Source organism: Netta rufina (assembly GCF_964035555.1).
Source record: "Netta rufina genome assembly, chromosome: 3".
Taxonomy (NCBI): domain Eukaryota; kingdom Metazoa; phylum Chordata; class Aves; order Anseriformes; family Anatidae; genus Netta; species Netta rufina.
The window spans coordinates 109,943,800-109,969,858 of NC_140125.1; the positions used below are offsets into that span (position 1 = coordinate 109,943,800).

At 40.5% G+C, this 26,059-nt stretch overlaps 1 protein-coding gene across 2 annotated transcripts in view; it reads left to right on the forward strand.

Annotated features, from left to right (window-relative positions):
- Window positions 1-23,610, forward strand: part of VSNL1 (visinin like 1) — an 89,116-nt gene extending 65,506 nt beyond the window's left edge. For both annotated transcript variants that reach the window (XM_084285289.1, XM_084285290.1), the window contains exons 3-4: window positions 21,507-21,722; window positions 22,668-23,610. In XM_084285289.1, the coding sequence (XP_084141415.1) occupies window positions 21,507-21,722; window positions 22,668-22,865 (414 nt within the window). In that variant the 3' untranslated portion in view covers window positions 22,866-23,610. The remainder of the gene's footprint in view (window positions 1-21,506; window positions 21,723-22,667) is intronic.
- Window positions 23,611-26,059: the final 2,449 nt, after the last annotated feature.

The following is a 26,059-nucleotide window of genomic DNA, read 5'->3' on the forward strand; positions in this document are numbered from 1 at the left end:
AGGATTGCATTATATATAATCAGGAATGCATTGTTCACCCAAAGTATTGAGGCAGAATGTTCATGAAATGCTTGAAGAGCCACTCTGTTTGCAAAAGGTGGTGTTCAACTCCTGCAATTTTTGCTGTGTTGGAGTGTAAGTAAGTTAGATAGACAGTGGACACCTCCACCAGCCACCCACTGAGGGAAGAGTTCATCTTACCCATTCCAAACAGCCTTCTATTTTAAGGGCAAATCTGATGGAGACGATTGCTTCTCTCTGGTCACTGTCGATGGAACCTTGATAACTCACTGAGACGGGATATGTGGTTTTGGAGCAGATAAAGTGAGATAAATCTCTTCCAAAACAACAAAGGCACAAATATTAAAGTAAAAACATTTTATTTTTTTTTATTTAAAAGTAGAAAATAGAGTTCTCTGTTCTAGTCTGCAACTGGGAGGGTCTGTCTGGAACCGTAGAATAATCAGGCCTGTCCCATATTCTAAGAAGAAGGCATTGAGAAAGCAGCAGTAAAGACTTCTGCTTCTTTTTCATCATTTCTGGGTTGGCCCTTGATTTTGACTGTATGAATTAGGAATTCATCCTCTCTCCATACCTCACTTATCATTTGGCATAGTGCTCTGACTCTTAAGAGGGATCCTGGGCTGGGGTGCAGTACAAGTTAGTGAGATGTGTCCATGCAAGCCGTTCTCACTATCCGTGGTGTCTGCTGTGATCCACCTCAGAGGCAGTAGTGGGACCCACAGCGTACATAGTAAGTGCTTCTCTAGACCAGGTTGTGACAACCAGAAATTTCTGTGTGGGGAAAGACCCATGCTAAGGTCATACCCTGTGCCATCATCCTCTGAGCTTATTCAGAGTGCACTACTACTGCTTCCCTCTCAGCCTCTTTTTCCCTGCTTCAGTCTGCTCTCTGCCTTCCTTCCCCAACTCCATGGCTCCATGTATCTCTGGATCAGGCCTCTGTTTGAAAATATCAGTGAGAGGTGCTGGGCAATGTAAACTGGTGTAGTTCTGTCACTTTGGTGGGAGCACCAGCCAGGGATTTAGCTCTTGATTTGGGTTCAAGGCAGGAGGGTTTCCACAGCTATCTTTGAACTTTTTTTTTTTTTTCCTTTCTTGCTTTATCCTCTGTTCCCTTAAAAAAAAGATTTATTACTCTTGAGATATCTCAAGTTGACACTAGCAGGCAATGAAGCTTTTTGGTAAGGATGTAGAGGTCCTCTCTCAATGCCCAGTCAGTCCTTGACCTTCCTGCCTAAACTTTTAACAGCATTAACAGCTCTGTTGATATGTTTTATTTTGCAGATACCACTAGCAATTAAACCAGGACCACCATCTCATTCTTTGTCACTGCCAGACAGTTGTCAGATATTAATGACCAGAGTTTGTTATGACCAGAGCTGGATTAAAACTGGTGACCTACATGTGAAAGACTTTGTATCTCATTACTTCAAGCTATTTACCGCTTGCTTTCTTTGAAATGTAATGCTGTTTTCTGGCTTGCTCTTATTAATCATCTTTGCTGATGTCTGCCTGCTCTGTTCAGTGAGGTGTCTGGGGATCAATACTCTGTGGTCTTCTCTCTGTTATTGCATGCATTTTTCACCCATCCTCAGTTTTGTTCACTCTGATTGACCTTAAGAGAACTAGAAACTGGATAATAACCCAGGAGTAAGAAGATCAAAGCTTTTTGCATCTAGGTCACTACTAATAATCCAGTGGTGGTCATTAGAGCATATGTTTAGCAGCTGATGGAAATTGTTTCAATTGCCTTCTTTATAGTCACAAAATAAGATGTGGCTTTTTTTTTTTCTTTTTTTTTTTGACACTTGTGTTGACTTCCGTGGGTGTTCAATTAAAAATGAAGCTTCATGTATTCAGGATTCGACTCTGGTTTAGTAAGCTGTTTGGTGACTGCACTCATTTCTGTAAAACGGGAAGCAAATAAAGATCAGGTGTTGGAAAATTAAGATGCTCCAAGCTATCAAGAGTGCTTAGACCCTGCCTTGCCATGTGCTTCCATTTTGGGGGAAGATTGTTGATGCGGGGGTCCTACAGAAAGCCTGTATCTGCTCTGTCTTTCCAGAGAACACAGAATATGAAGAAATAAAGGTTCTAGGCAGGGTTCCAAATCAGGGATGTTGCCAGAGTTCAGTCTGCATTTTAATCTTCTAGCACACAAATTTTCCAGACAGACTGGTTCGGCAATTCAGATGGTCCCACCCTGACTCCTGGACAAAGCAAGTGAGATGCATGACATATACACGTGTAAGAAGGAGAAATCATTGTTCTGCATAGCTACTGCCAGATATAAAATACCATTATGGAACAGAGAAATGCTTTGAATTCTGTCATGCATGCTTTTGGAAGTAGAGTGATGTTATTAGCAGTGAGATTCTCTCCTGAAATGGAAATACATAATTCAGTTTGTGGTTGAGTTAGTTCTATTAAAACTTTGTCTTTATTTCTGCTGTCAAAATACATTTAGAACAAAACCGTCAAGTAGAAGGCAGGAAAGATTAAATTGCTCTTATCTTTTCAAGTTAAACTGAAAAGAGATGTTAGTGGAAGGGGAATCTGGAGGTAGATGGAACAGTCTGTGCCAGAGCCTCTTCGTACCTACTGCCCAGGCAGAGGGAGGACAAGCCTACAGCATCTCCGTGCAAGCTGAGAAATGTGGGGGAATCTTCTATTCCAGTGCAAGTGGTCACTCTTCTCAGGACTCCAGAGCTCCGCCAGCTCCCTGAAGCTCATTTGGATCCTGCCTGAGTTTTAGCAGACTGCAGATATTAAGCTGTGATAGACACAGGGACAGCAGGAAACCAGCCCCTCACTACGGAGGCCCTTAGTAGGTCCTTTATGCTTTGTATTCCCCCTTGGTTTTGGTCAATCTTTAAGCTGAAAGCCTGACTGCAGTGTAAAGCTATGAGTGATGTGGTATTCAAAAGTGGATGACTAACTTTAAGGAAATAGTTGGGACTTGTTCCGAAACATAACGCAGACAGAAAAGCCTCATCTTACCTCATTGGTTGGACTTGGCATCTATTTCTAGTGCCTGAAAACAAAAAACAACCTTTCCATGGAGAATTTGGAAGAAGATCTGGTTTGTGATCCAAGGTATTTAGAAACCAAGATATCACCTGCTTTACATGGAAACTGTAATTCCTGGTCTTTTCAGAGCAGCCAGAAATGTGCTTGCCCTCTCAGTGCTGCACTGTTTGCTGGCTTCAGAGCTGCAGATGATTCAGCCATGCTAATTCTTGCCAATACCAAAAATGCAAAAAAAAAAAAAAAAAAAAGCTGGTTCTCATCATTGTGTCTGGACTTGGGAGTCTTCCTGGGGAGAGTTATGTGACCCCACACCTTTCAGTATAAATAACAGTTAAATTGCCACATCCCAATGCCTGCATGTTGTATAATTTGCGCCAGAGCAATGAGCTTTGCACCTTTTGTTGTCAGCACTGGGCATGTTGTACATGTGCAGGTTGATTCTGCAGTGCATGGGCTTTGGCTCTCTTGTGCCCAGTACATCCCAGACTCGCTGTGCTTCAGCAAGTGTTAGGTGGCCTTTTCCCTGGGAATCTGAGTTTTCCCGAAGACTGCAAAGACTGCTTAGAGCAATTATTCTATGCTGATCTCCACCCAAGAGTCCCAAGCATATGGACCGAAAATGTAATCAGGTGATGGGTATAAAAGTGGCAGAATTGGTAGGTGGCTTGCATGTGTATGATCTTGCAAGCTTTTTTATTGCCTTGCTTTGCTGGTACTCTGGTGTCCACCTGTGTGGGTCACAAAGCAAAGAAGTTTGGGATCACTCAGATCTCTGTAGGTGTGAAAACAGCTCTTCTTAAAATTGAAAACCTGTTATTAACCACACATCTTGTGAATCCATATAGCTACCTAAATCTACAGATTATTACATCTCCTGAAGCGATGGGAGCTTTGATATCTGTCAAAGGAAAAGCACAAAATAATTTGCTGTGACTAGAAAATGTACATTGCCCTCTTGTGAAAACACAGTTAGCTCCACTGCAGCAGTAGAAATAACCAAAGATACATTTCAGTTCAAAAGTCAATGTGTAATGCCACTCTATAAGTACAGCACAGGTCAGTTGTTCCTTCAGACTGACATCTCAGAGAGAGTGTGCTCGTAGGACAACAGCACCGAATCTTTTGTATTTATGTGCTCAGGGTAAGAAAAAAAACACAGCTTATTTTCCTTGGCGCTACAATCATTCTGGATTTTAGGCTTTTCATCAGCATGCTAAATGATACATGTCACTGTACTGCTGTGACATCTTAAGTTATATTTCAGTGCCATGACAGATCTCAAACACATGGTATTGTGACCTCAAATTTGCATTGCGTTCAAGCTTCAGTGCTACACCATCGCTGTCTCTTCCTGTCATTTCTTATCAGAGGTTAGAATGTTTTTTTACAGATTGCAGATATTTATGAGTTTTACTGGAAATTCAACAGGACTGTCTAGTTCATTAGTAAATGTAGAAAGGTTATAGGTATGTCATCAGTTAAAGACTGCAGCAGGAACTAACACTTCGTATTTCAGCTGAGCATTAAAATCTTGTTCTTTACCGAGCTATTCTTGTAGTCAGGATAGTGTCATGCAATCCTTCATAGCACAAGAAGTCACAGGGTACTCACCCGAAATGGGATTCATGTCATGGCTGCTGTTACATACCTGTTTCGGGATGCATCACCCCAGCAAGATGCATCATTTCTTTCCATGGATAAAGAAGATTGAAGCAAGGAATTCTAAGTTGGTGTTTGTCAGGCTGCCTGTTAAACTACACATTACAGACTATTTAAATACATTCACTAACAAAAATATCTTTTTTTCAGCAAACACTGCTGCCAGGATAGAGGTAGTGTATTCACAGGAACTGCTGTTCCAATTAAATATCAGGACTGTCCACAGCTGAGTGTCAGTCAGAAATCTAGTGAATAAGAGAAGCCAGATAACCATTTTTCAGGATGAGGGTGAGGGTGGAAGAAGTATTGATGCATAGTTCCCTCGAGAGCAGGTGGAAATGATTAGGTATGAGACCTTCTTTTTCTACCAGCAGGGCTTTATTTAGGTTGAATTTACTTGGTTTTCTTCATGAATAACCTGGACAGCTGTGAAAATCTACCTTTTTCTGTGCTTCCTTTGAGTATACTATCACTGTTTCCAAAATAAAGAGAGCCAAAAGCTTGACACAGGCAATCTCCAACTGGTAGACCTCTGTAAAAGTACTATTGAGCTCTGTTAGCTTCCTAAGAGTTGGTGGTCCACTTAAACTCTAGCGAGTGAGACTGAGCTATTTCAAAGGTAAAGACCCTTTCTGATACTTGTGTAAGAAAGGAGGGACAGAGCTATTGCAGAAAGTAGTTTCTGGTTGACCTGAAGAGATTTTGGCGCTTTCAAAATTCTCTTGTCATCATATTCAGACAACCCAAAATACTGCCACTAACTGCTAGTGATATTTGGTTGTGTGAGTGCTTAAAATACTCCGTTTGGGAGCTCTAGTGCTGTGATTTAGAATTTTACTTTCTTTTTTATGATCTGTGTCTGCCCAGAGCCATGTCAGATACTGCTGCCAAATCTGCCCAGGCAGTGAGACCATATCCTAGTCTTGCTATAGGATATAGTGGGCTTCTATATCCTGTGGGCTTCATCCCAGGTGTGGGTTGAAATGCAAGTGTTGTATTTTCTAGTTGGACTCTAGGCCACAGCCTGCAAGACAGTTTTCTCCATATTTTGACAGCAGTAAAAAGCAGTAGAGCCCATTAGCTATGTTAGGCTTTTTTTTTTTTTTTTAATTATTTTCTTCAGACATGTCCTACCTAAGGCATATTTCAAATTTCTTCCCTTCTGTTGTTTAACAGGGACTATATATACACAGTTGTCCTATGTTTCTTGTTCAGTAAGAACTCATTACATCCTCAGAGACTGAATTCCCTGGCTGTTTTGCTGAAGGTCTTTGCCTGGCTAGTATTACCACCCTTAGGTATTTAGCTGTCACTGAGGAAAGACGCAAAGAATTTTGAGTCTCCTTTACAAGGAAATCTGGTTGCAACATTAGTTATGAAGATGCTGCCACTTCTCCATAAAAATCTCATGCTATGGGGAGGGGGATTATGCCCTATTTTTATGAGAGCATGTACAGATGAAATGCCAACTCTGTCATATATTTTAAATAAGATGGTATGCAGAGTTACATTCTAGAGACAGCTGTCTTAACAGAGTGGTTGTTCATCGAATGCCTCTGGCAGATGATTTATAGTGTTTAGAGGCTTGAAAATCCTTTGGCCATCAAAAAGACCCTTCAAGCCAGGAGTGTGTTGAGAAAGGAATTCAATAGGAGGACAAGTCCAGAAAAGCACCCATGCTGGATAAGGTGTCTACCTATTAATTCTGTGGTAATAGCAGCTAATCAATGTGATGTGATGCTTTTTTGTTTAATTCTCACCTTCTTGTAACTTTGGTTTTGATTTTTTTTTGTTTGAGAATTTAACACTTTACCAGAGTTAGCTAATCATTTTTCAACTTAATTACACTTAATACACAAAGTGAGTCTATCAAATATGTATGAAATCTATTGCATTACTGTTTCTCTATAAATTAATCCCTAGAGACCATTACATGCAGTCAACTCATAGAGAAGGTATAAAGGAACTTGGAAATGTCAGGAAATGTCAGGGTGTATCTCCCAGCTGTAAGCTTCAAAAGGACATTTTGGCAGTTGGCATCACCAAGAACAGTCAGTGTTCCTTGGAGGATCCCTCTTAGCAAATGTAAACCAGAATCCTTCTGGAAAGCAGCTGGTAGTGTAAGAGTTTGGTTATGATTACAGAGTTTTTTGTTCTACTATTAATGTCTGTAGGGCTTTTTATTCATCTTTATTGACTCTAGGATACAAGACTATTAAAGATGATGAGATCTGCTGCTCTCATAAGATAAGAGAGCTAACTTATCCAAAGGCATGTATGACTAATCCTCCTTTGAGTTCTCACCGCTATACTGAACTCCTTTTGCTATTATTATTGTTATTGTATTGCCTGTTTGCTAAGGATTGAGTAGCTGTTATTGTTTATTCATGAAAGCCTACAACCTGATTTATTTAACATGTTTACCAGAATACTTGGGGGAAAAAGTCAAATCTATTACTCATATTCATTACTCAGTGTGAAAAAGCAACAGTTGTTCCCCAGTGTGAGCTAGTTACCATAATTATAATTTTGGGCTGTTAGATTGCATCAGTCTACATTTTTGAGTGTATTTTTGAGGTTATGTTTATTAATGGGAAACATTGGTTCTGATACATCCCTCCAGTTATACCTTGCTGCATCTATAAATAGACCTTGTATAATACACTTCTTGCAAGTGTATTTAGTTGGGCTTTCGGGTTTTTAGAGGATTTTTATGTCTGAGGGGAAGAATTCAGATGGATTTGATTTTGAAACAAAATTGCAGTCACCAGTACAGTGAAGGCATAAGCTCTACACTTGTCATTCTCAGAATTTTATGCATGATGCCAGTGGTATGAATATCTTCAGTTGGTCTGGTGCACAGAGAGTAATCTGATCCGAAGAACGTGTAACTACTCGAAGGTTGTGTGATAAATAAAGCCGTAAGGACTCAACATTAGAGAAGTGTATTGCTGATGTGCCTTTATTGTCTCCTTTTCAACTGGCCTGTAATTATGTTATTGAAACTGTAGTCATTATGGTGATGTCAAATAGTACATGCAATGAGATATCTTGGTAATGATAAATGGGCATGGATAGCAGCTTTAAAGATGCATATTGATGTATCTTATTTTTTAGTAGGATTCTCTTCACCTTTTTAGATAAAGATCGTTTTAATTTAAAGGTCACATTCTCTACAGTTTTTAGAATTTATTTTATGCTGTCCTTTTGTATGGCTGTTCTTGGCAGGTCTTACTGCGTGCTAGTGTTAAGCCATTTATAGACAGAGTATATGAATAATTGTAAGATCTTAACGGAAACAAGTGTTGGGAAAAATCTTAGCTGACTGATTTATCGGTAACAAAAGAGGCTGCTCTACCCATTATAGCTTTTTGCTTCAGAGCAGCACGTGTGATGGCTTTCTGATGGCAAAAAAGGAGCTTCAGCTCCTTTTCAAAGGTTCTATGTACTGACGGATTAAAGTTATTCAAGAGTTCATTACTTCATTACTTCAGCAGGTCGATGCAGGAGAGATGCCTGCTTCTCACTTCCAGTGCTTTAAATCAACAAACAGCATGCACCAGTTTGTAGGTTTACGTTTTTCTCTAAAGTGGGCCCATGCCAAGGAGCCCAGGAGTTTATTGGAGTAGGAGGGATGGAACTGGGGGGAAGCTCTACTCTGCTAGATGATAGTCTCTGCCTTAGCTGGCCAACAGCATAAAATGGAGAAACATCTGGGAAACATTTATTACTGAATATCACTACTATCAATACCCATGTTTTATCTGCATTGGCTTGTGAGCAGAATTATTTAGTAATAGCACAGCAACAGCATATCTAGGGCGATGGCATCCCTGCATAAAGGCAGGGATCCATATGGCTCACAGGGAGGTGGTTCTACATCTCTTCCTACAGATGATAAAAGAACAAAAATGATGGAAAAAATAATTCATATACAGTGAGGATTTTCCCTTCTTTCTGAACACCATTAGGTTCACATCTCAAGCTTGTCCAGGACTCTCTGGATGGCATCCCCTCCGTCTCTTGTATCAACTGCACCACTCAGCTTGGTGTCATCTGCAAACTTGCTGAGGGTGCACTCGATCCTGTCAATGGCACCGACAAAGATATTAAGCAGCACCAGTACCCAGGACAGACCCCTAAGGGACACCACTTGTCACCAACCTCCACCTGGACGTAGAGCCATTGACCATCACTCCCAACCACAAGGTGTCTTTTATTGGTCCAGTCCTTAAGTTTTACCAACAAGCTCTCAACCTGTTTCTGACTGTTTCTCAGAGGCAGCTCTTTGCAATCAATCCCTTCCCTAACACAAAGGGCAACACCCACACCCTCCTTCCCTGCCTTTCACTTCTGAAAAGGTTGTAGCCCTCTATTCCAGTATTCCATATACTTATGCATGGTCCTTAGTAGCAGAATTATGATATTTCATGGTTTTTAGACACTATTGGGCTTGTCAGTCATGGCATCGACCTTTTAAAGCGTTTGTGCTTTAAGAGAAAGCTTAGATATGGAAGAAAATATGTTGTCTTTCAAAGCTGGAATCCTAAAACCACACTGTATTGAAAGAGTCCTTTTTTATTATTATTGTCTGTGACAACAGAATTGGAAGGTTTACAGATGGATGAATCTCTTAAGTAGGTCTGTACAAATTTTTCAGAAAGAGACCCGAAAACCTATCGCTCAGAGCTTTGTTGCACATGAAAAGCTTTGGAATAGGCCTTGAAGCACTTAGAAATGTGGGCCTATTTCCAATTTCAGATAATTAGAAACTTCATTTTAGGACAATTCGTCTGTGACTTGTTGGGTTGCTTTCAAACTCACTACTAAAAAAGAAAGTCAATAAGATACGCCTAGGGAAAGCAAGGGAAAAAAAAAAAAAAAAAGAAGATACCAAGTCACTGCCCACCTACCCCTTATCTATTACGTGAACTATTGCCACCATCCTTCCTGCCTCTCATGTCAAACACTGGGGTTGTTTCCATTCCCTCAGCTTTTATCCCTTTTGTACTGCATTGAAACGTTATTCTGTAATACATCATTTTCACGGCTCTGATCAGGTATTTGTTTATGTTCCAAAAGCTTAGGGACAGATATATGGTCTCCAAGCAAATAGCTGTCAGGATTCACTCATGTTGGTTTCCAAGCACTCTATCATTAATTAATGCCCTTAGGCATTGTTAAAGGTTTTCACTTTGGGGTACAAAACAAAAAATAACCACTCCCAATCCATTCCCCATGATTGGTTGGGAGCAGAGGGATGAAGATGGTGGTTATTTACATAGAACTCCACAATGACTGATTTAGAGACAGTAGCTGTAATCCAGACATTTAGCCTGTTACATATGTTCCTGTTGGGACCGCGCTGCCCACTAGGCATATCTGTAGGTGCAGGCTGGAGTTCCCTCTTCTGGCCTATGCTGGCAACAAGCAGCAGGGCACGCTGATTTTGTGGGTAGTCAGCCCTTCCCATTTTCTGTCTTTGAATATTTATACTATTCTCAGCAGGGCAAGTTCTTGCAAAGTGCTTGTGGTATCATACAGCTTTCATCTTTCTCCACTCCTTTGGTCTTTCTGGACTGTGAGGGTGGTGAGGCACTGGAATAGGTTGCCCAGAGAAGCTGTGGATGCCCCATCCCTGGAGGTGTTCAAGGCCAGGTTGGATGGGGTTTGAGCAACCTGGTCTACTGGGAAGTGTCTCTGCCCAGGGCAGGGGTGTTGGAACTGAGTGGTCTTCAAGGTCACAAATCATTCAGTGTTTCTGTGATTTCAGTTTTTAGTTGTCTTCTTTGGATTAAAAGGTTTATGGACTGCCCTACTGTCAAAGGTTGGATTAGCTGGAAAAGATATCTGAATCCACCGGTTTCCAGCTCACTGGAGTGATCTGTATGTGTAAGGGAATTGGTAGGGCTCCCCAGAAGTTAAGGCTTTTTGTTGGTAACTTCTGAAATGGCAGGTTTTGCACTTAGTATTAAGAAAAGGAATTCTGTAGTTTAGCACTCACTGAGTTCTTGAGGTTTGAATCCTCAGATCTCTGATACTCCCAGCTACAGCCATTTTCCTTCTCTTTCTGCAGTTCTCTTTCTGCAGTACTGAGTTATAACAACTCCATCGTGTTTAAGAATTTTAGGAGGGCATGTTACATAAAGTGTATGAGACATTTCAGGCACGAGGCTCTTTTCTGTGGTTGCATCTGCATCCATTCATAAGAAGAATATCTCAGACTTTAGTGACTCGTGTTTCAAATCCCTTTTTGGCTGGAAATAGCACTTACCAATGCTTCTATAGCCCTGTTCTTCTCAGAAATTTGCACTAAGGGCTTCACAACACAGCAGGCACAGCATTCAAGTTAATACTCTGAACCTTTGGAGCCAAAACTCACAGGGAAATTAAACCTCTTTTTTTTTTTTTTTTTTTTTTTTTCCCAGAAATCTAAAGAGGTTGGATGATATTTAAGAGGGGAAAAAAAAAAAAAAAAAAAAAGAAATGTCCCAGTGTATTCTCCATCTGGTATGTTACCAGATTCCTAAAGAGATAACATAGTGTCAAGAAAAAGGATGTTGCAATTAGTCTGGGGCATAGCTACAGCGGCATAGCTACAGCACAGCAGGATCCTGACATTGTCATAGCCCTGTGCTATCACTGACCTTGGGGCAGTGGAAGACTGTGCCAAACTTAAAATAAATAAAGTGTTCCAGTGCTGTTTTTCAGTTAAGGGAGATCAAAGAGAAATAACATTTAATCAGCCCTGGTCCTCGAGTTATGCGTTAGCAATACTAATTGTTTTGACGACAATTCTCTCTGAAGATTTTTTTTTTGTTAGCAGTGACTAATAACTGATCTGCTAGCGTATTGACCTATAGCACTACCACAGCTCAATTAAGTTTCTCATTGTCCAAATCTAATCAGAGAAAAGCTGAGATTGAAAATCAATTCATTTCCTGCTAGTTAATGACTAATTCCCCACAAATGTGAATATAGAGATTAACTTTTCAGGTTGAAAGTTTTTTAGAGGAAGACCCTGCCATATGGGTGTTTCAGAAGAGGAAGTGCTGTCTCTTTTTTCCCATCCATCTTCCTCCAGCCCCTTGGCATATGCTGGCTGTAGCTTGTGCTGTTTTACTGTGGGACTCGCTTTGTAATTGGCAAAGGTTTGTGCTTGTTCTCTGGTCTCCTAGCTTGACCTGTATCTCACATAATAGCAAGGAACCAGTATTGATGATCCAAAGTCTGTGCCTGAATTCTCAAATATTTCTACTCTGCATGCTCCAAATGGACATTTCCTCAGTGGCTCCAAACACGTTTAAGACAGGATGACCTAGGCCTCAGTATTAATGTAAAGATACAGACTTTTCTCTGATCCTACTTCAGCCTGTATAAGTCTTGAATTTTCCCACTGAAGGGGAGAAATTTCATGGCTCTTCCAAGTATTTCTTCTTTATGTGAAGAACTAACAGCTACTTATAAGCCTCCGAATGTGTCTATGCATGCACACATGTTCACAGCGTTAAAGCTACTGAGCAGAGACACAAACAGTAAACACCCATGAGATCTGGCAGCTCTCCCCTGTTCTTGCTGGCTCTATGACTCCCACTGCAGCTGTATCTGAAATAGTTGCAATCTTTTGTTGTGTTGATCGCCACACGCCTCTGAGGTAGGGATGCATCACGAACTTACATGTGGAGAACTGAGACCTGAATCTAAAAAGGCATTTGGATTCTGATATTTGGTAGTCCTCAAGATTATCCTTCATAGAGGCTCAGCCCTACAGCTCAGCTACTGATCATTTATTTATTCATTTAATTTTGCCTGTCCTAAATCCTTATCTCAAGTCTTTTTAACAGTATTTCATTCTTACATTCTTTGATGAGACACATTTCTAATGTTCCTGTATCCTTCTTGCTCTGGAACTGATGTTTTATCCCTGATGCTTTTATTTTTATTTTTTATTTTTTTAATTGATGCAGAAAATACCTTGCTGGTTTCTGCTTTGCAGCAGTAGCAATGAATTGTGTCAGTGTTGAAAGGCTCAGGTCCATACCTTTCAGCTGAAGCTCAGATGCATGTGTATTGATCCACTGCAATCCTATGGGGGTATTCTCTGCCCTGATACTCAGCAGAACATAATCAGACTCATATTTTTGGACAACTTGAGAGAAAAACTTGATTATAGGCCTCAGAAGGAATCTGGCTGATAAAACCCATGCGGACCTGTAGTACCAGGTTGTGGTATTACATGCACAGATCCTGTGTTTTCCCACTGTGACAGCCCTGCACCTTTTGTATATATAAAACACAATAAAAAGGCTAGAGCTGAGGCATAAAATGCCTTTCTCCCAGTTACCTAGCAGGGATACACATGCCTTGGGTGAGAAGTGTTTTGGTATGTGTACAACAAACCAGGAGGAGTTAATAACCCTTGAAACACTGAGTGGGAGAAGAGGGTAGAAAGAGGAAATCAGGTCATACTATGCTTTCAGTAAAGGCAGCAGCAGGAGGAACACAAACATGAATCTGACTTCTGAAGCGGTGCAGCTACATTAACACACGAGAAAAATACATCGATGCAGTTGCTTCATTGCCTATTCCATCAACAGAAGCTGCAGTCTTACATATGAACGAGGTAAATGTCATCATCTTGCAGTTTCTTGGGTTATGTTAGCATCTGAAAGTAATACATGGAGCTTGAATTTGAAAAGGTACAAACTCTGATGCAGTAGCACCATTTTTATCCATTTATTTGCATTTTGGAAGGCAGAGGGAACACAATTCATGAATCATGAACAGAGTTTATTAGAGGGCTATGCTTGCTTCTTCCAGCTTCATCTGCAAAGTAAAAATAGCTAGGAAAAGATAATTGAAATGTTCTCCAAAAAAACCCTGCTGCTATTCCCCGCAGTTTTCACATGCATCATTAACCCAAAGAGCCCAATCAACCAACCAATTTTCCCCTGGCTTTACCTGTGAGGGAGCAGAGACCTAGGATCCCCCATGAGACCAACTAGTGCAGCACTTGCTTCAGCTCATGTGGAGGGGCACAGCATTGCTTCTGCCCCACTGAGATCAGTGCTGTAGCTGGGGGTGGCTGTTGAGAGAGCATTGGGAGCTCTCCTAGAATTTTTCTGCCTAATGCAGTGATAAAGCAAGGTGAGGAGGAACAGAGGATAGGGAGAAAGTCAGAAGAGTCTGAATGCCATGTCTGGAAGTGTTCCCGGTGTTCCCACATGTTACAGCATCACATCTCTAGCACAGCATGGAGACGCCCAATTCCACCCCTCACAGTTTCAGTAATGGAGTTGAATCCTAATAGCCTTCACTTGATTTCCAGCGTATATGAACAAAACAGCTCGGCCCATTTAAAGGCATGCAATGCAGTGGTGTTTGTATGCCTTTCTGTGCTGATGTCTGCTGCTCTGTGGCTGAGAGCTGAGAACTGGAAAGAAACATCCACATCTCTGGGATCCAGATCACTTAATATTTGATCAGATTGTTAATGGAAGCCTGCATAGCTTCCAAAGTTACTTCTGCTTTCATGGAGCCAAATTCATGGATTCTCGTTCACTGCCTGATAAATTTGTGCAGTAAATTTCTGCCTTGGAAAGCTCTGAGACTCAAATGCTCAGTGGTTATCTACATTTGTCTAAATGCTTTTCATTTAAAGGGCAGTTGGGGATAGTATCCACAGAAGGATTTAGGTGTAGTATGGTGTGAGTAACTGCCTCTGGGAACAGGATCTCAAAAGTCTACTGAAAAGAGTTGTGTGAGGAAAACCCTTGGAAATCCTAAGGCAAAACATTTGGACACCTTAGAGTGGTGGAAGTCCAGGCTATGTATGTGATTGCTCAGCACCCCTCATTGCCTGTGTCCATTTGTGGGTTTTGCCTTGGATGCCTAAATGCCCTAGGGAGTTTGGACTTAAACATTTAGTTATGTTTCAGTTCATTAAATATCACTTCTAATAATAGAATCATAGAAAGGCTTGTGTTGGAAAGGACCTTAAAGATCACTTAGTTCCAACCCCTCTGCCATGGGCAGGGACACCTCCCATCAGACCAGGTTGCCCAAAGCCCTATCCAGCCTGGCCTTGAACACCTCCAGGGATGGGGCATCCACAGCTTCTCTGGGAAACCTGTTCCAGAGCCTCTGAGTGAAGAATCTCCTCCTAACATCTAATCTCAATCTCTCCTCTTTTAGTTTAAAACCATCCCCCCTTGTCCTGTCATTATCTGCTTGAGTAAAAAGTTGTTCTCCGTCTGTTTTATAAGCGCTCTTTAAGTATTGAAAAGCCACAATGATCTCCAGGTCTCCCTGAAGATCCCTGAAGCCTTCTCTTCAGGCTGAACATCCTCAGCCTTTCTTCAAAAGAGGGGTGCTCCAGCTCTCTGATCATCTTCGTGACCCTCCCCTGGACCTTCTCTAACAGCTCCATATCTTTCTTGTGTTGGGGGCCCCAGAGCTGGGCGCAGTGCTCCAAGTGGGGCCTCACCAGGGCAGAGCAGAGGGGGACAGTCACCTCCCTCCACCTGCTGGCCACTGCTCTGCTGATGCAGCCCAGGATGCAGTTGGCCTTCTGGGCTGGAAGCACGCACTGCTGGCGCATGCTGAGCCTTTCATCTACCAGAACTCTCAAGTCTTTCTCTGCAGGGCAGCTCTAAATGAGTTCTTCTCTCAGTCTGTACTCCTGTCTGGGATTGCCCTGACCCAGGTGCAGCACCTTGTAGTTGGACTTGTTGAACCTCATTAGGTTCCTATGGACCCACATCTCAAGCTTGTCCAGGACCCTCTGGATGGCATCCGTTCCTTCTGTTGTATCAACTGCACCACTCAGCTTGGTGTCATCTTCAAACTTGCTGAAGGAGCACTCAATCGCACTGCCTATGTCATTGATAAAGCACCAGTCCCAGGACAGGCCCCTGAGGGACACCACTCATCACCAGCCTCCACCTGGACATAGAGCCATTGACCACCACTCTCTGGGTGTGACTTTCAAGCCAATTCCTTATCCACTGCGTGGGCCACCCATCAAGTCCACATCTCTCTCTAATTTGTAGACCAGGATGTCATGTGGGACCGTGTCAAAGGCCTTGCAGAAGCCCAGGTAGATGACATCAGTCAATGGATGCAGTCACTCCATCACAGAAGGCCAGCAGATTGGTCAGGCACAATTTGCCCTTGGTGAAGCCATGATGGACGTCCTTGTCCTGCATGTGCCTTGACGTTGCTGCCAGAAGAACCCGTTCCATGATCTTTCCAGGCACAGAGTCTTTCCAGGCTCACTGGTCCATAGTTCCTCAGGTCCTCCTTTCTACCCTTGTTCAAAATGGGAGTCATAAAAAAAGGGGAGTAAAAAATGGATTAAAAAATGGGAGTAACAAATAGTAACATATAAATATGTTAATATGTAATATGTTATATAAATGTTACTATTTGTTTTGTATATGTTACAACATACCTTTGACAGAACTAGAAGTAAAGAAATGGTTTCAAATTTAGCATTATCATTCATAGGCACAGTTCAAACCCCACTGAAGTAATTAGATTATTTGCATCGGCCCATACTGCTCTAGTGTCAGGCCCACACTGTATTTAGCATCATAACATTTAAGAGGCAGATGAGCTTAAAAGAGAACTGTGAAAATTACCTAAGATAAAGCAGAGTTTAAAATATACTTACTGGGGGAAATGCTAGAATCCAAATCTTCTTTCTCCTAAAGGAATTCCTCAAGCACTGATTTGAGAAAAAAACACATTTGTCTCTTTCTGATTCCTCTAATATTAGTTTGGCAATCTGTTCCCAGTTTGGAAACTCACAGTTCCCTGATCCCCAGTGAGCTATATCTGGCACTTTCACCTGAACTCCAATTCAGTTTGTCTCAGGCAAGGAAGGAAGCATATGTGGGGTTTCCACATCCAGGCCAAGACCTTTCAGCAGGGGAAGGATGTTACATCATCCCACTGCTGGGATTTTGGAAAGCCTGGTATGTAGGCAAGCACTGAAAACACTTGCTCAGCCAAAAATATATGGAAGATAGCTAGGAAAAGGCCTAGTCTGAGGATTATAAGAAGCCTCCCCACTAAGGGCTGTGAAAACTTCTCAGTTAAAAATAGTTTAAGCTCAATGATCCCTCTGCTTCCCCTGCCAGTCAAGGGAGATGTTTCTTTGACCACTTCAGGCTGCTCTTTGGAGGAGCATCTCTCCACTAACCAAAGAGTGATGCATGACACATCCCCAGGCAATGCTGAAGCTCTCACACCCACAAATATAGGCTCAAAAACAAGGTCCTGCTTGGCCTTGCCCCGTCCTGCTGCTCCCCTCCCTCCTGGTCCATGCCACCCGTGCAGGGATGCTCTTTGCCACTTTCCACTACAGCGTGGGCATGGTTGCAGCTCCCAACCTTTCACGTTCAATTCACTGTCGTTACTCTGGAGAATGAGACTTAACAAAAATAATAGTGGTACATTGTGCCTTACCTACCCTTATTTTGTGCATCCTCAGGAACTCTTTGAAACATGGGTTTTATCTATTTTAAAGATGTATCAGTCCTGACCTGCCCTTGAGCACTGTATTCCCAAGGTAGTCAAATCTCATCCAGAAGGACAAAAGTACTGGGTCATACAGGCTATAAAAGGGCATGTTCTGCCTTCTGCTGTGTCCTTTTGTGCTGTTCTGCTTATGCTCCTGTTACATCTGTTACATTAGGTTTCAGTTTTGTACAAAAAGATGCTGGCAGCCCTGCACTTCACCCCTGTGCTGGAGCAGGCACGACTTTCCCGAAGGGTCCCAGCCATCTCTGCCTGTAAATCTTCTCCTGTTCTCATGCCTTAACACATGAAATGTAAGAGTACAGTAGGTTATATTACTTTTTTTTTCTTTTTTTCCTAAAGGACAGAATTAAAAAGGAACCCATCTTCTTATCTCACCAGCTCTTGTGTTTTATGTCAGATTTCTGGCAGGAACCCAGAGCTTTGTCCTCTTGAAAAGCTACTGAGCAGCATCCTGCATTATTATAGACATTTCCCTCAGTGACCAAAATACTGCCACAGCTTTAGCTCATGATGGAAATATCCATCGTGCTCATGCGCTGTGGTTTCAAACAGATTTAATGCTGTGGCTCTGCGGAGTGGAAAACTGTATCTGAGCCAGCTTAAAATGATAACACTGACATATATGGCTGGAGATAAGACCTCGTCTGAAATTGGTCCCTCTATAGAAAATATAGTGGGTAACAGTTGTTACAACTGTTAGGAAAATACACTTCAAAGGGCTTCTTTCTTCTGAGGATCTGTAAGATGGGGCTTGACCAGCAGCTGTAGGTGTCTGAGTTCAAATTTAAGAAGGTGGCTACAAAACCCATCAGTCTGAGCTTCCAAAAGAAGCCAAACTTTCCAGTTTTTAGAGTGCTCATTTTCTCTTTCAAAGGTGAACTGTGTGGCTAGCAAACTTATTAAAGGGATGAAAGAAAACCTAAAAGAGTAAATAGGATAAACAACTACTTCCTAAAATGCATTTGTAGCAGGGATTGTCTAAGGCTTTTCCCATAGGAGCCGGCTGCATCACCTGCCAGTTGCAATCCCTTGCAGTAGTCTTTTACTGACCCTTGAAGGTTTCAGACTTGCAAGATCCCATTTACCCTCATCTCAGCTGATTCCAGCTCTGTCACCTTCAAGACATTTTTCTTTTCCTCCAAAATTTAGTGGTAAAATGAGGGACTTGTATTTTTTTCTTCCTTTTTACTCTCCTAATTAGTAGCTGTCTGTAGAGAACAGTTCCTTCACACACCAGCATATTGAGCTAACCAGTCTGGAAAAAAAGTGCAGGCCAGGAAAGAGATTGGAATAGACAAGCAGAAATAAAGAAATGACCAATGTTTGGTCACCCATAGAACTGAGTGCTGTAAAAAACCCAGGCAGGTAGAGCTGGCTGTGGTTTTCGGATGTAAAGGGTAAAGCAGGATACATGACTGGTGTTTAAAATGAGAGTGCACTTTTCAGTAGTATCACTGCAGCAGAAGGGAACTGCTGCCTTTAACGTGTAAATTCATCACCTGGGCAAGGGTTTCCTGAGGAGGCTGAGGATCCTATGGATCTGCCCAGATGCTGTAGGTCCCTTGAGAATTCCTGTTGTGTTTCTGTGCTTGTTTTTGAAGCATTCAGTGAGCCCATGCCAGCATGCCATATGAGGCGAACTAAACCACCCGCATATTCCTTCCTGCCAAAACTGGTGTTTGTCTTCCAGTGAGCTTTGTCTCCCATTTCCACTTGGCTAAGACTAATTTAACATACTTAACAGCCTGTTTTAATAAGAAAAATAAAAATAAAAAATAAAAAAAAAATGAAAAAAAGACTTTACACCTTACTAAGGCTTCACTGTATTTTAATGGATAAATATTTTACCAGAGCTGGCTTCTTTTGCTCTGCAATTGTTTTGGTTTTCTTTTACTTCATTTTTTATTAATGAATCATTTCATAATGGGCCAATGGACAATGGAAGTCTTCAAGTAGGTTTTTAAACAGGTTTTGACATTGCTTTTGAGTTGTTCTGGGCTAAAAATAATACAAGCCAGCAGGTACAGAGTGGAGAAGAGCGTCCTCAATCCCTTAAGGACCTTTTACTGCATTTGTTCCCCAGAGGGAACCAAACAGAGAAAGTAAAAAAGGCTTCAATTCCAAGCATTCCCTTTGCTAAGCTGTAAATGCCACCAACTTTCACAGCTCAGAAGAGAAAAATTGTTAACCTGTTTATGATGAGAAAACTGGGAGGATGCTTTTTTCCCTGTTACATGAGGTCGATGTAAGATAAGAGATAGGCACAGCTTGCTTACGCTCATCTAATGAGGGACTGAATTATGTGCTTTTATTTCCCCATGAATAATTTAGAAATGGTCTTCGGCATCTCCAGCCACCAACCCCTGCTAATCCCCGGCTTCATCCTGAGGCTCTTGAGTGTTTCTGAGTGGCTGTCACTTAGCCATTTTCATAGGTGACCTTCTTCACTGAAATTCAGTGCTTTAGTTCTTCAGCTATGGGAGAAGGAGCCAAGAGCCAGCAACTGGATGCTGACCCATCCAGATTCAAATGAGAAAACAGGAGCTCTAACAGCAATGTTAAACTGAACAAAATACCTCTGGAAAAGGGGTACAGTGTGTCCCTCTCTCTCTGTGCTCACAGCCTGTGTTCCTGAAAAGACATGTGGGAAGTGTGATGAGCATGTCTGACACCATTTCTGTGATAATACAAAATCCTTCATTCCTTTAGGGTAATCCACAACAGGGCAATATTCTGAATGGATGTGGACAGAATTTAGCCCTATGTCTTTTGAGAGCAAGAAGCAATGTTTGCAATGACTGTAATGCCACTGAGCCAGAGAAGAGACCACGTTGCAATCATACCTGTACAGCACTGCAAAGGTTATCCAGAACTGTGTCTGAAAAGTTGATATCAGAGAAAATAAGTCTGAAGGGAACTTTCAGGTTAGGACCCCTTGGGCACTGTGCTGAGAATACAAAAACAAACATTATTTGCATATAGTCTCTTCACTGCAATGGGACTCCAGCATTATCTAAACTCCCTTTCTTATGAGATATATTTTCTTGAGTCTGGGTTACAGGAATAAATAGAAACTACTGCTTCAAATGTCTTAAATTATACTTCTTTTTTTTCAGAGGAAAAATATCAGCCAAAAACCTACATCTGATGGTCATTTTAAATACTTTGTTAAGTGACTGTCAGTGTTCATCAACAGCAGATATTAAGTGTGAACAGCATTGCCCTGTATTGTTTAACTGAATCTCAGTTTTCATGATATGTATTTATAATGTGTTTGTTGGCAAAAGAGAACATATGTTCCTGATTTTTCAAGCTATATGTGGATTTTTTTAAATAAATAATTTTTTATAACAACAAGCCCACACATCTACTTGCTTGCAACAATCCAAGGGCTGGTTACTGCTAAGCAGAAAAAATACTGTTAAAATTCACCTTGGTTGCTGTATTTCATAGTCTGACAATAAAGGCAGCAAACAGTAACAGTTGTAAACTTAAATGCTCCTCAGAATTAGAAGCAGGCACCCAGTCTGAAATAGTTTAAAAATGTGGTGTAGAGCAGACAAGAATGAATGCCAGCCTGGCTCTGGCACTCAGAGCACCGTCTGTCTCCCTAGCACTGCACTACCCCAAGGTGTGTTTTCAGCACTGTTTGTAGCATTAAACAGGATTTGGGCACCCCACCTCGTTACGGCTTGGGACCTGCTTCCTCCAAAGAACAGAGGCCATGAGATGAAGTGCAAAATGCCACAGGTGCAGCTTGATCCAGAGACAGTTCTGCTAATTTCTCTGATGGGGTTGAATTTAAACCACTGGGTTGAACTTCCAAGGCTGAAAGATGGCAGTTTACTTCAACTAAACATGCTTCCTCTGAAAATTCCTAAAAACATGGAATGTATGGAATGTACCTACTGCTTTACATCACTGTTATTAGATACAATCTCTAATTTGTACCCAATTGCATTTTAATGGTCTCGTTAAACTAGCCTTTTTTTATTTTCCCTTACAATATCTTTTTAGCATTAAATCTGTAACACCGTTTGCAATAAGCTAACAGATCTTCATAAGAATATATTTTTTTAATAATTATTACACTTTAACTACTGCAGAAGTTTACCTTGCATCTTTTCAGTTTTACACAAAGCCCACCAGCAAATCTTCATAAATTTCTTACTTTGGTATTTTGCAGGCAGGTGCATAGCGTGCTACCTTGCATTGCCCACAGTTCTGTTTATTATTTTATTTTGCAGTTCTTTCCGTATGGAGATGCTTCAAAGTTTGCCCAGCATGCCTTCCGAACCTTTGATAAAAATGGAGATGGGACCATCGACTTCAGAGAGTTCATTTGTGCACTGTCCATCACCTCTAGAGGCAGCTTTGAGCAAAAGCTAAACTGGGCCTTCAACATGTATGACCTAGATGGTGATGGTAAAATTACAAGAGTGGAAATGCTGGAAATTATAGAGGTGAGAACAATATGGCACTCAAAAAGAACATGTCTGAACATTAGTAAAGTTTAATTACTCTTTCACATACCTTTTAGACTTTAAGCACATGAGACTTTGCACTGTATCATTAAAAAGTGCATCTTATATATATATATCCTATACTGACTCATACCTATGTGGTACAAACACACTACCATTTTAATAGATGCGTAATCTTTGAGAATTGCTGCAATTACATATGTGCATATAAGTTCTTAAATATCAAGAGGTAAATTTGTTTTCTGATGAATGGATTAAGCATAAAAACAGCAGAGAAAAGGATTTACAAAGCTCATCTCAAAACCACTTGACACCCATGAAATTACTGTTTTGTAGCTTGAGTGGCTGAAAGCTTAATGGAGATTAGCTTTAAACGATTGCAGAAATTTACAGGGATAACACCACAGTATTTTAAGTGAGCTTTCACAGGGGGGCTTTAAGATTTAAGAAGACCATCATATGTAAGGGGAAGTGTAGCTTACCTCCCTAGTCATCTGCCAGCTACTAGCCACCGTGGTTACTGCCTGACTTTGCTCACATGTATGCATGGAAAGCTTTTGAAAGGAGATAACTTCTAAAACTGTTTATTCATAGTTTATATGGGATATCTCAAGGGAATGACGAAAATGAAACAAATAGTTCATCCAGGGAATAGGTTACAAAAGCTTTGCACTGTAAAACAGAAAACCAAAGAAATTTACTCCAATATACAAAATGCAACCATTTAAAGAAACATTTAAAGAAGAAAGTAAAATCCATTCTTCCTCGTTTTAAGTGAAAGAACATCGGATTCTAAGAAAAAGAAAAATCCTCAGGGAAACTGGCTATCAGTTTATTGTTAGAATATCATTCCAGAATTTGATCAGGAAAAAAAAAAACCTAGTTAATCATAGAAAACTCAACATATGTGGTTTCTTCCCAAAGGCCATCTACAAAATGGTGGGCACTGTGATAATGATGAAAATGAATGAGGATGGTCTGACGCCTGAGCAGCGGGTAGACAAGATCTTCAGTAAGATGGATAAGAACAAAGACGACCAGATCACACTGGATGAATTCAAAGAAGCTGCAAAGAGTGATCCTTCCATTGTATTACTCCTGCAGTGTGACATTCAAAAATGAGCTTGTGTACAATGCATCATAGACTGCACAGAAGTTTAATGTTCCATTCAGTTTGCAGCTATTTCCACACACACAAAAAAATGCTTGGACTACCTATAAATGGACTTGCTTCTTGTGTTTGAAACACTTGTGTGCATGAGAATGTCATTTGCTAAAGAATTTTAAAAGTATATATTATAAAAATAAACTGCCACAACGTGATGTGTGCACTGTCATTTCATAACAGCCCTATTCCTCTGAAGCCTGTGCAGCAGTCCTGTGCTGCAGTGAATTATATTATTTATTGTTCATGTTTTACTGATGCTAGCTCTGTGTCTCCTAGACTGAGTAATGTTAGTGACACTGAATTCCCATGGTAATGTTAACTGTTTATTATAAACCATGTCACCATTCTGCTGTAAAGTAGTATTGGACAGACAGAGGGAAGACTTCCTCAGTTCTTGAGTCTGATCCACACGTGCTTGTATTGTCAGTGGATATAAATGTACTTCATTTGCATGCCTTTTAGGTTTGCCTTAATTCTTACCTCATTTGCATCCCTTCAATCTGGAAAGAGCTATGTCAGAGGAATGCAGTATAAAAAAGCAAATCCTGCTAAAATGATCCCTTTAAAAGTATATATAAATATATATATATAATGTTTAAAATATTGTTTTATTGGAAGTTTAAAGGTTTTATTGGAAGTGTATTGATCTTTGCCTGAATTTTCAAAAGCTTCCACAGAGGTTGCAATATATATGTCCCAAAATAAATTTATAACATTTGACCTTTTCCCCTAATTCTTATTTCACGTCTTCAGCATGGTAACAGGAAAAAAAAAAAAAGTTCTATCTTTAACTATCTGTCACTGTACTACTGGGAAATATATATATTTCATTATGAAAGCATGAAGAAAACTTCTTTTCACTCACTCGGTAGAAGTCATATTATACAAAACCAACAGTTGTAGTGCTTGTGTTATCAACAGAACAGCTGTTTATCCTCTAAGATGTTAATGCTAAGATTTAACAGTATACCTACAAGACCTGTGCTTACATAACTTTTTCAGCCAGCTGGAAGTCAAATACAGTTTATTTGCTTGGCCTAAACCTGGTCTTTTAATGGTTTCCCCAGAAAGTAAGAGTCTTTCCTCTTACAATATGATATGAAACTAATACAGGCATAAAATAAAGCGATATTATCAAAAAATTGTTATTGATAAATTAACCTTGCAGCATGATTATCGAGAAGAGGTAGTCGAAAGAACCCCCTTTTGTCCTCAGTTCTACGTGCAATCAAGTTTGTCTATACCGTGGCAAGTATGAGTTTTGCATAGCCCTGGGAAAGCATGGAGAACTATCAGACTGCAGATAATCTTTCCTATACACAAGGTTTTCCAGTTGCTCCATTGCTTTAAATAAAGGCCGTTGCTCGTAGGTAAAAAAAAAAAAAAAAAAAAAAAAAAGTTGTCTGAAAAGCTCACTACTGCATGTTTGATATTTCTTCTTTGCCTTATGAAATAAGACAGTACTCCCAGTAGCTAAAAATCAGACAATAAAACATGACAAAACGAATCATACTCTCCACTTCCAAATATTAAAACTGAAGCTCATCTTAAAATTGAGGGAAAAACACCACGCTGCTTAACACATTTTGCTAACAAACATATGGGGGAGGGAAGGGAATCAATCATGACCACAACCACAGCCATCCTCTCCTAGTTAATTTTCCTCATATTCCAAACAACAAAGTGTAGAAGTTTCAATTACATTATTTTTTAAAAAACAGAATTTTACTTCGCCTACACAGGTAGTATTCTTGCCAAATTAAATAGCAGTATACTTTGTATGTTTGGCTGTAACTTAAAAATTCTGAAAAATCTAACATACTTCTGAGTACGGCATGCCCATTGTTTCTACATAGACTTCAATTACTAATGGTAGAGAGGATGTTGAATAATCCTGGGATTTTATGCATCTTTTGCTTCCACATACTTATTAGGGCATCAGTACATCATTCTGTATTTCCCTGCGCCTCAAATTTATGTAGCTTGACAGGCTCCATTTACTTTAATGCATCCTTTAAGGACTGCATTGCCATCCAAAATGGCCAACAGCTCAAACAGTCTCAAATGTAACATCATCATCTCCAGGTAGTTGGTATAGTAAACTCAAAGAACCAAGAATAAGATAGTTTTGAGAGCTTGGTAGAATCGCTGAAAAAATAAGTGTATCCAAGCAACTGTTTCAGTAATTGTTTATTTAAAGCTAATCCTCTATCATGAAACCAGTTACTTATAATTATTATACAGCCAAGCACGTATTTTCATCAAGTACAATGGCAGATTAGAATAAATACAGGATATGATTTGAATCAAAGACCAGAGTCATTGCCAATTCCTCCAATTTTTCAAGTAAATCTGTAGAAAACTTGAGAGAAATCTCAAGTGTTAGCTCAGTAGGAACAGGGTAATTTTCCTTATCCTCTTTTCTCCCCGCAAGCCATTATAAAAATAATAATGGAGATAAACATTTTTCTCCCTCCTGCCTCTGCACTCTTGCTTATTTTTTTTGATAGCTAAAAAAAAAAAAAAAAAAAGAAATCAGGAAGAAATAAAGCTTTACAGTTGTATCAGTTCTCACTGTAAAAGGGTCTGAAATATACTCCAGTTCCAGCATAAAGTCAAGTCAAACTGAACAGGTGGCTCAAGACCATGTAAGAGTATTGCAGACTCACCCCAAAACACAAGCTGGGTTCACATTCCAGAAAAGCTTTGCCAAGTATGCAATCTGCATGTGTCTTCCCATGCTGTTTTCACATGATTCTAAACAAGTTGTAAGTATCTTCCATTTCATTCTATTCACAGGATTGTTGGATCCTCGAGTTTGGTAGGAACCTAGTGCAATCCCTTGCTTGAAGGAGGTGCAGCAGTATTCAGAACCTGAAAGCCTCCATGGATAGAGGTTCTACAGCCCGTCAGGACAATATGTTTAAATGCCTCATCCTTATCGTGAACAACCCCTCACATGATTATGTAGCCAGAACATCCACATTTCAATGTTGGGCCACTGTCTCTTGTGCCCCTGCCCTACACTTCAATGAAAAGCCTGGCTTTGTTTTGTCAGTAACCTCCTCTTAGACATGGCAAGCGTGCTGCAAGTCTGGTGTTGGCCATTACCCTAGGTTTTCAGAAGTAAACATTCAAAGTCTTTAAA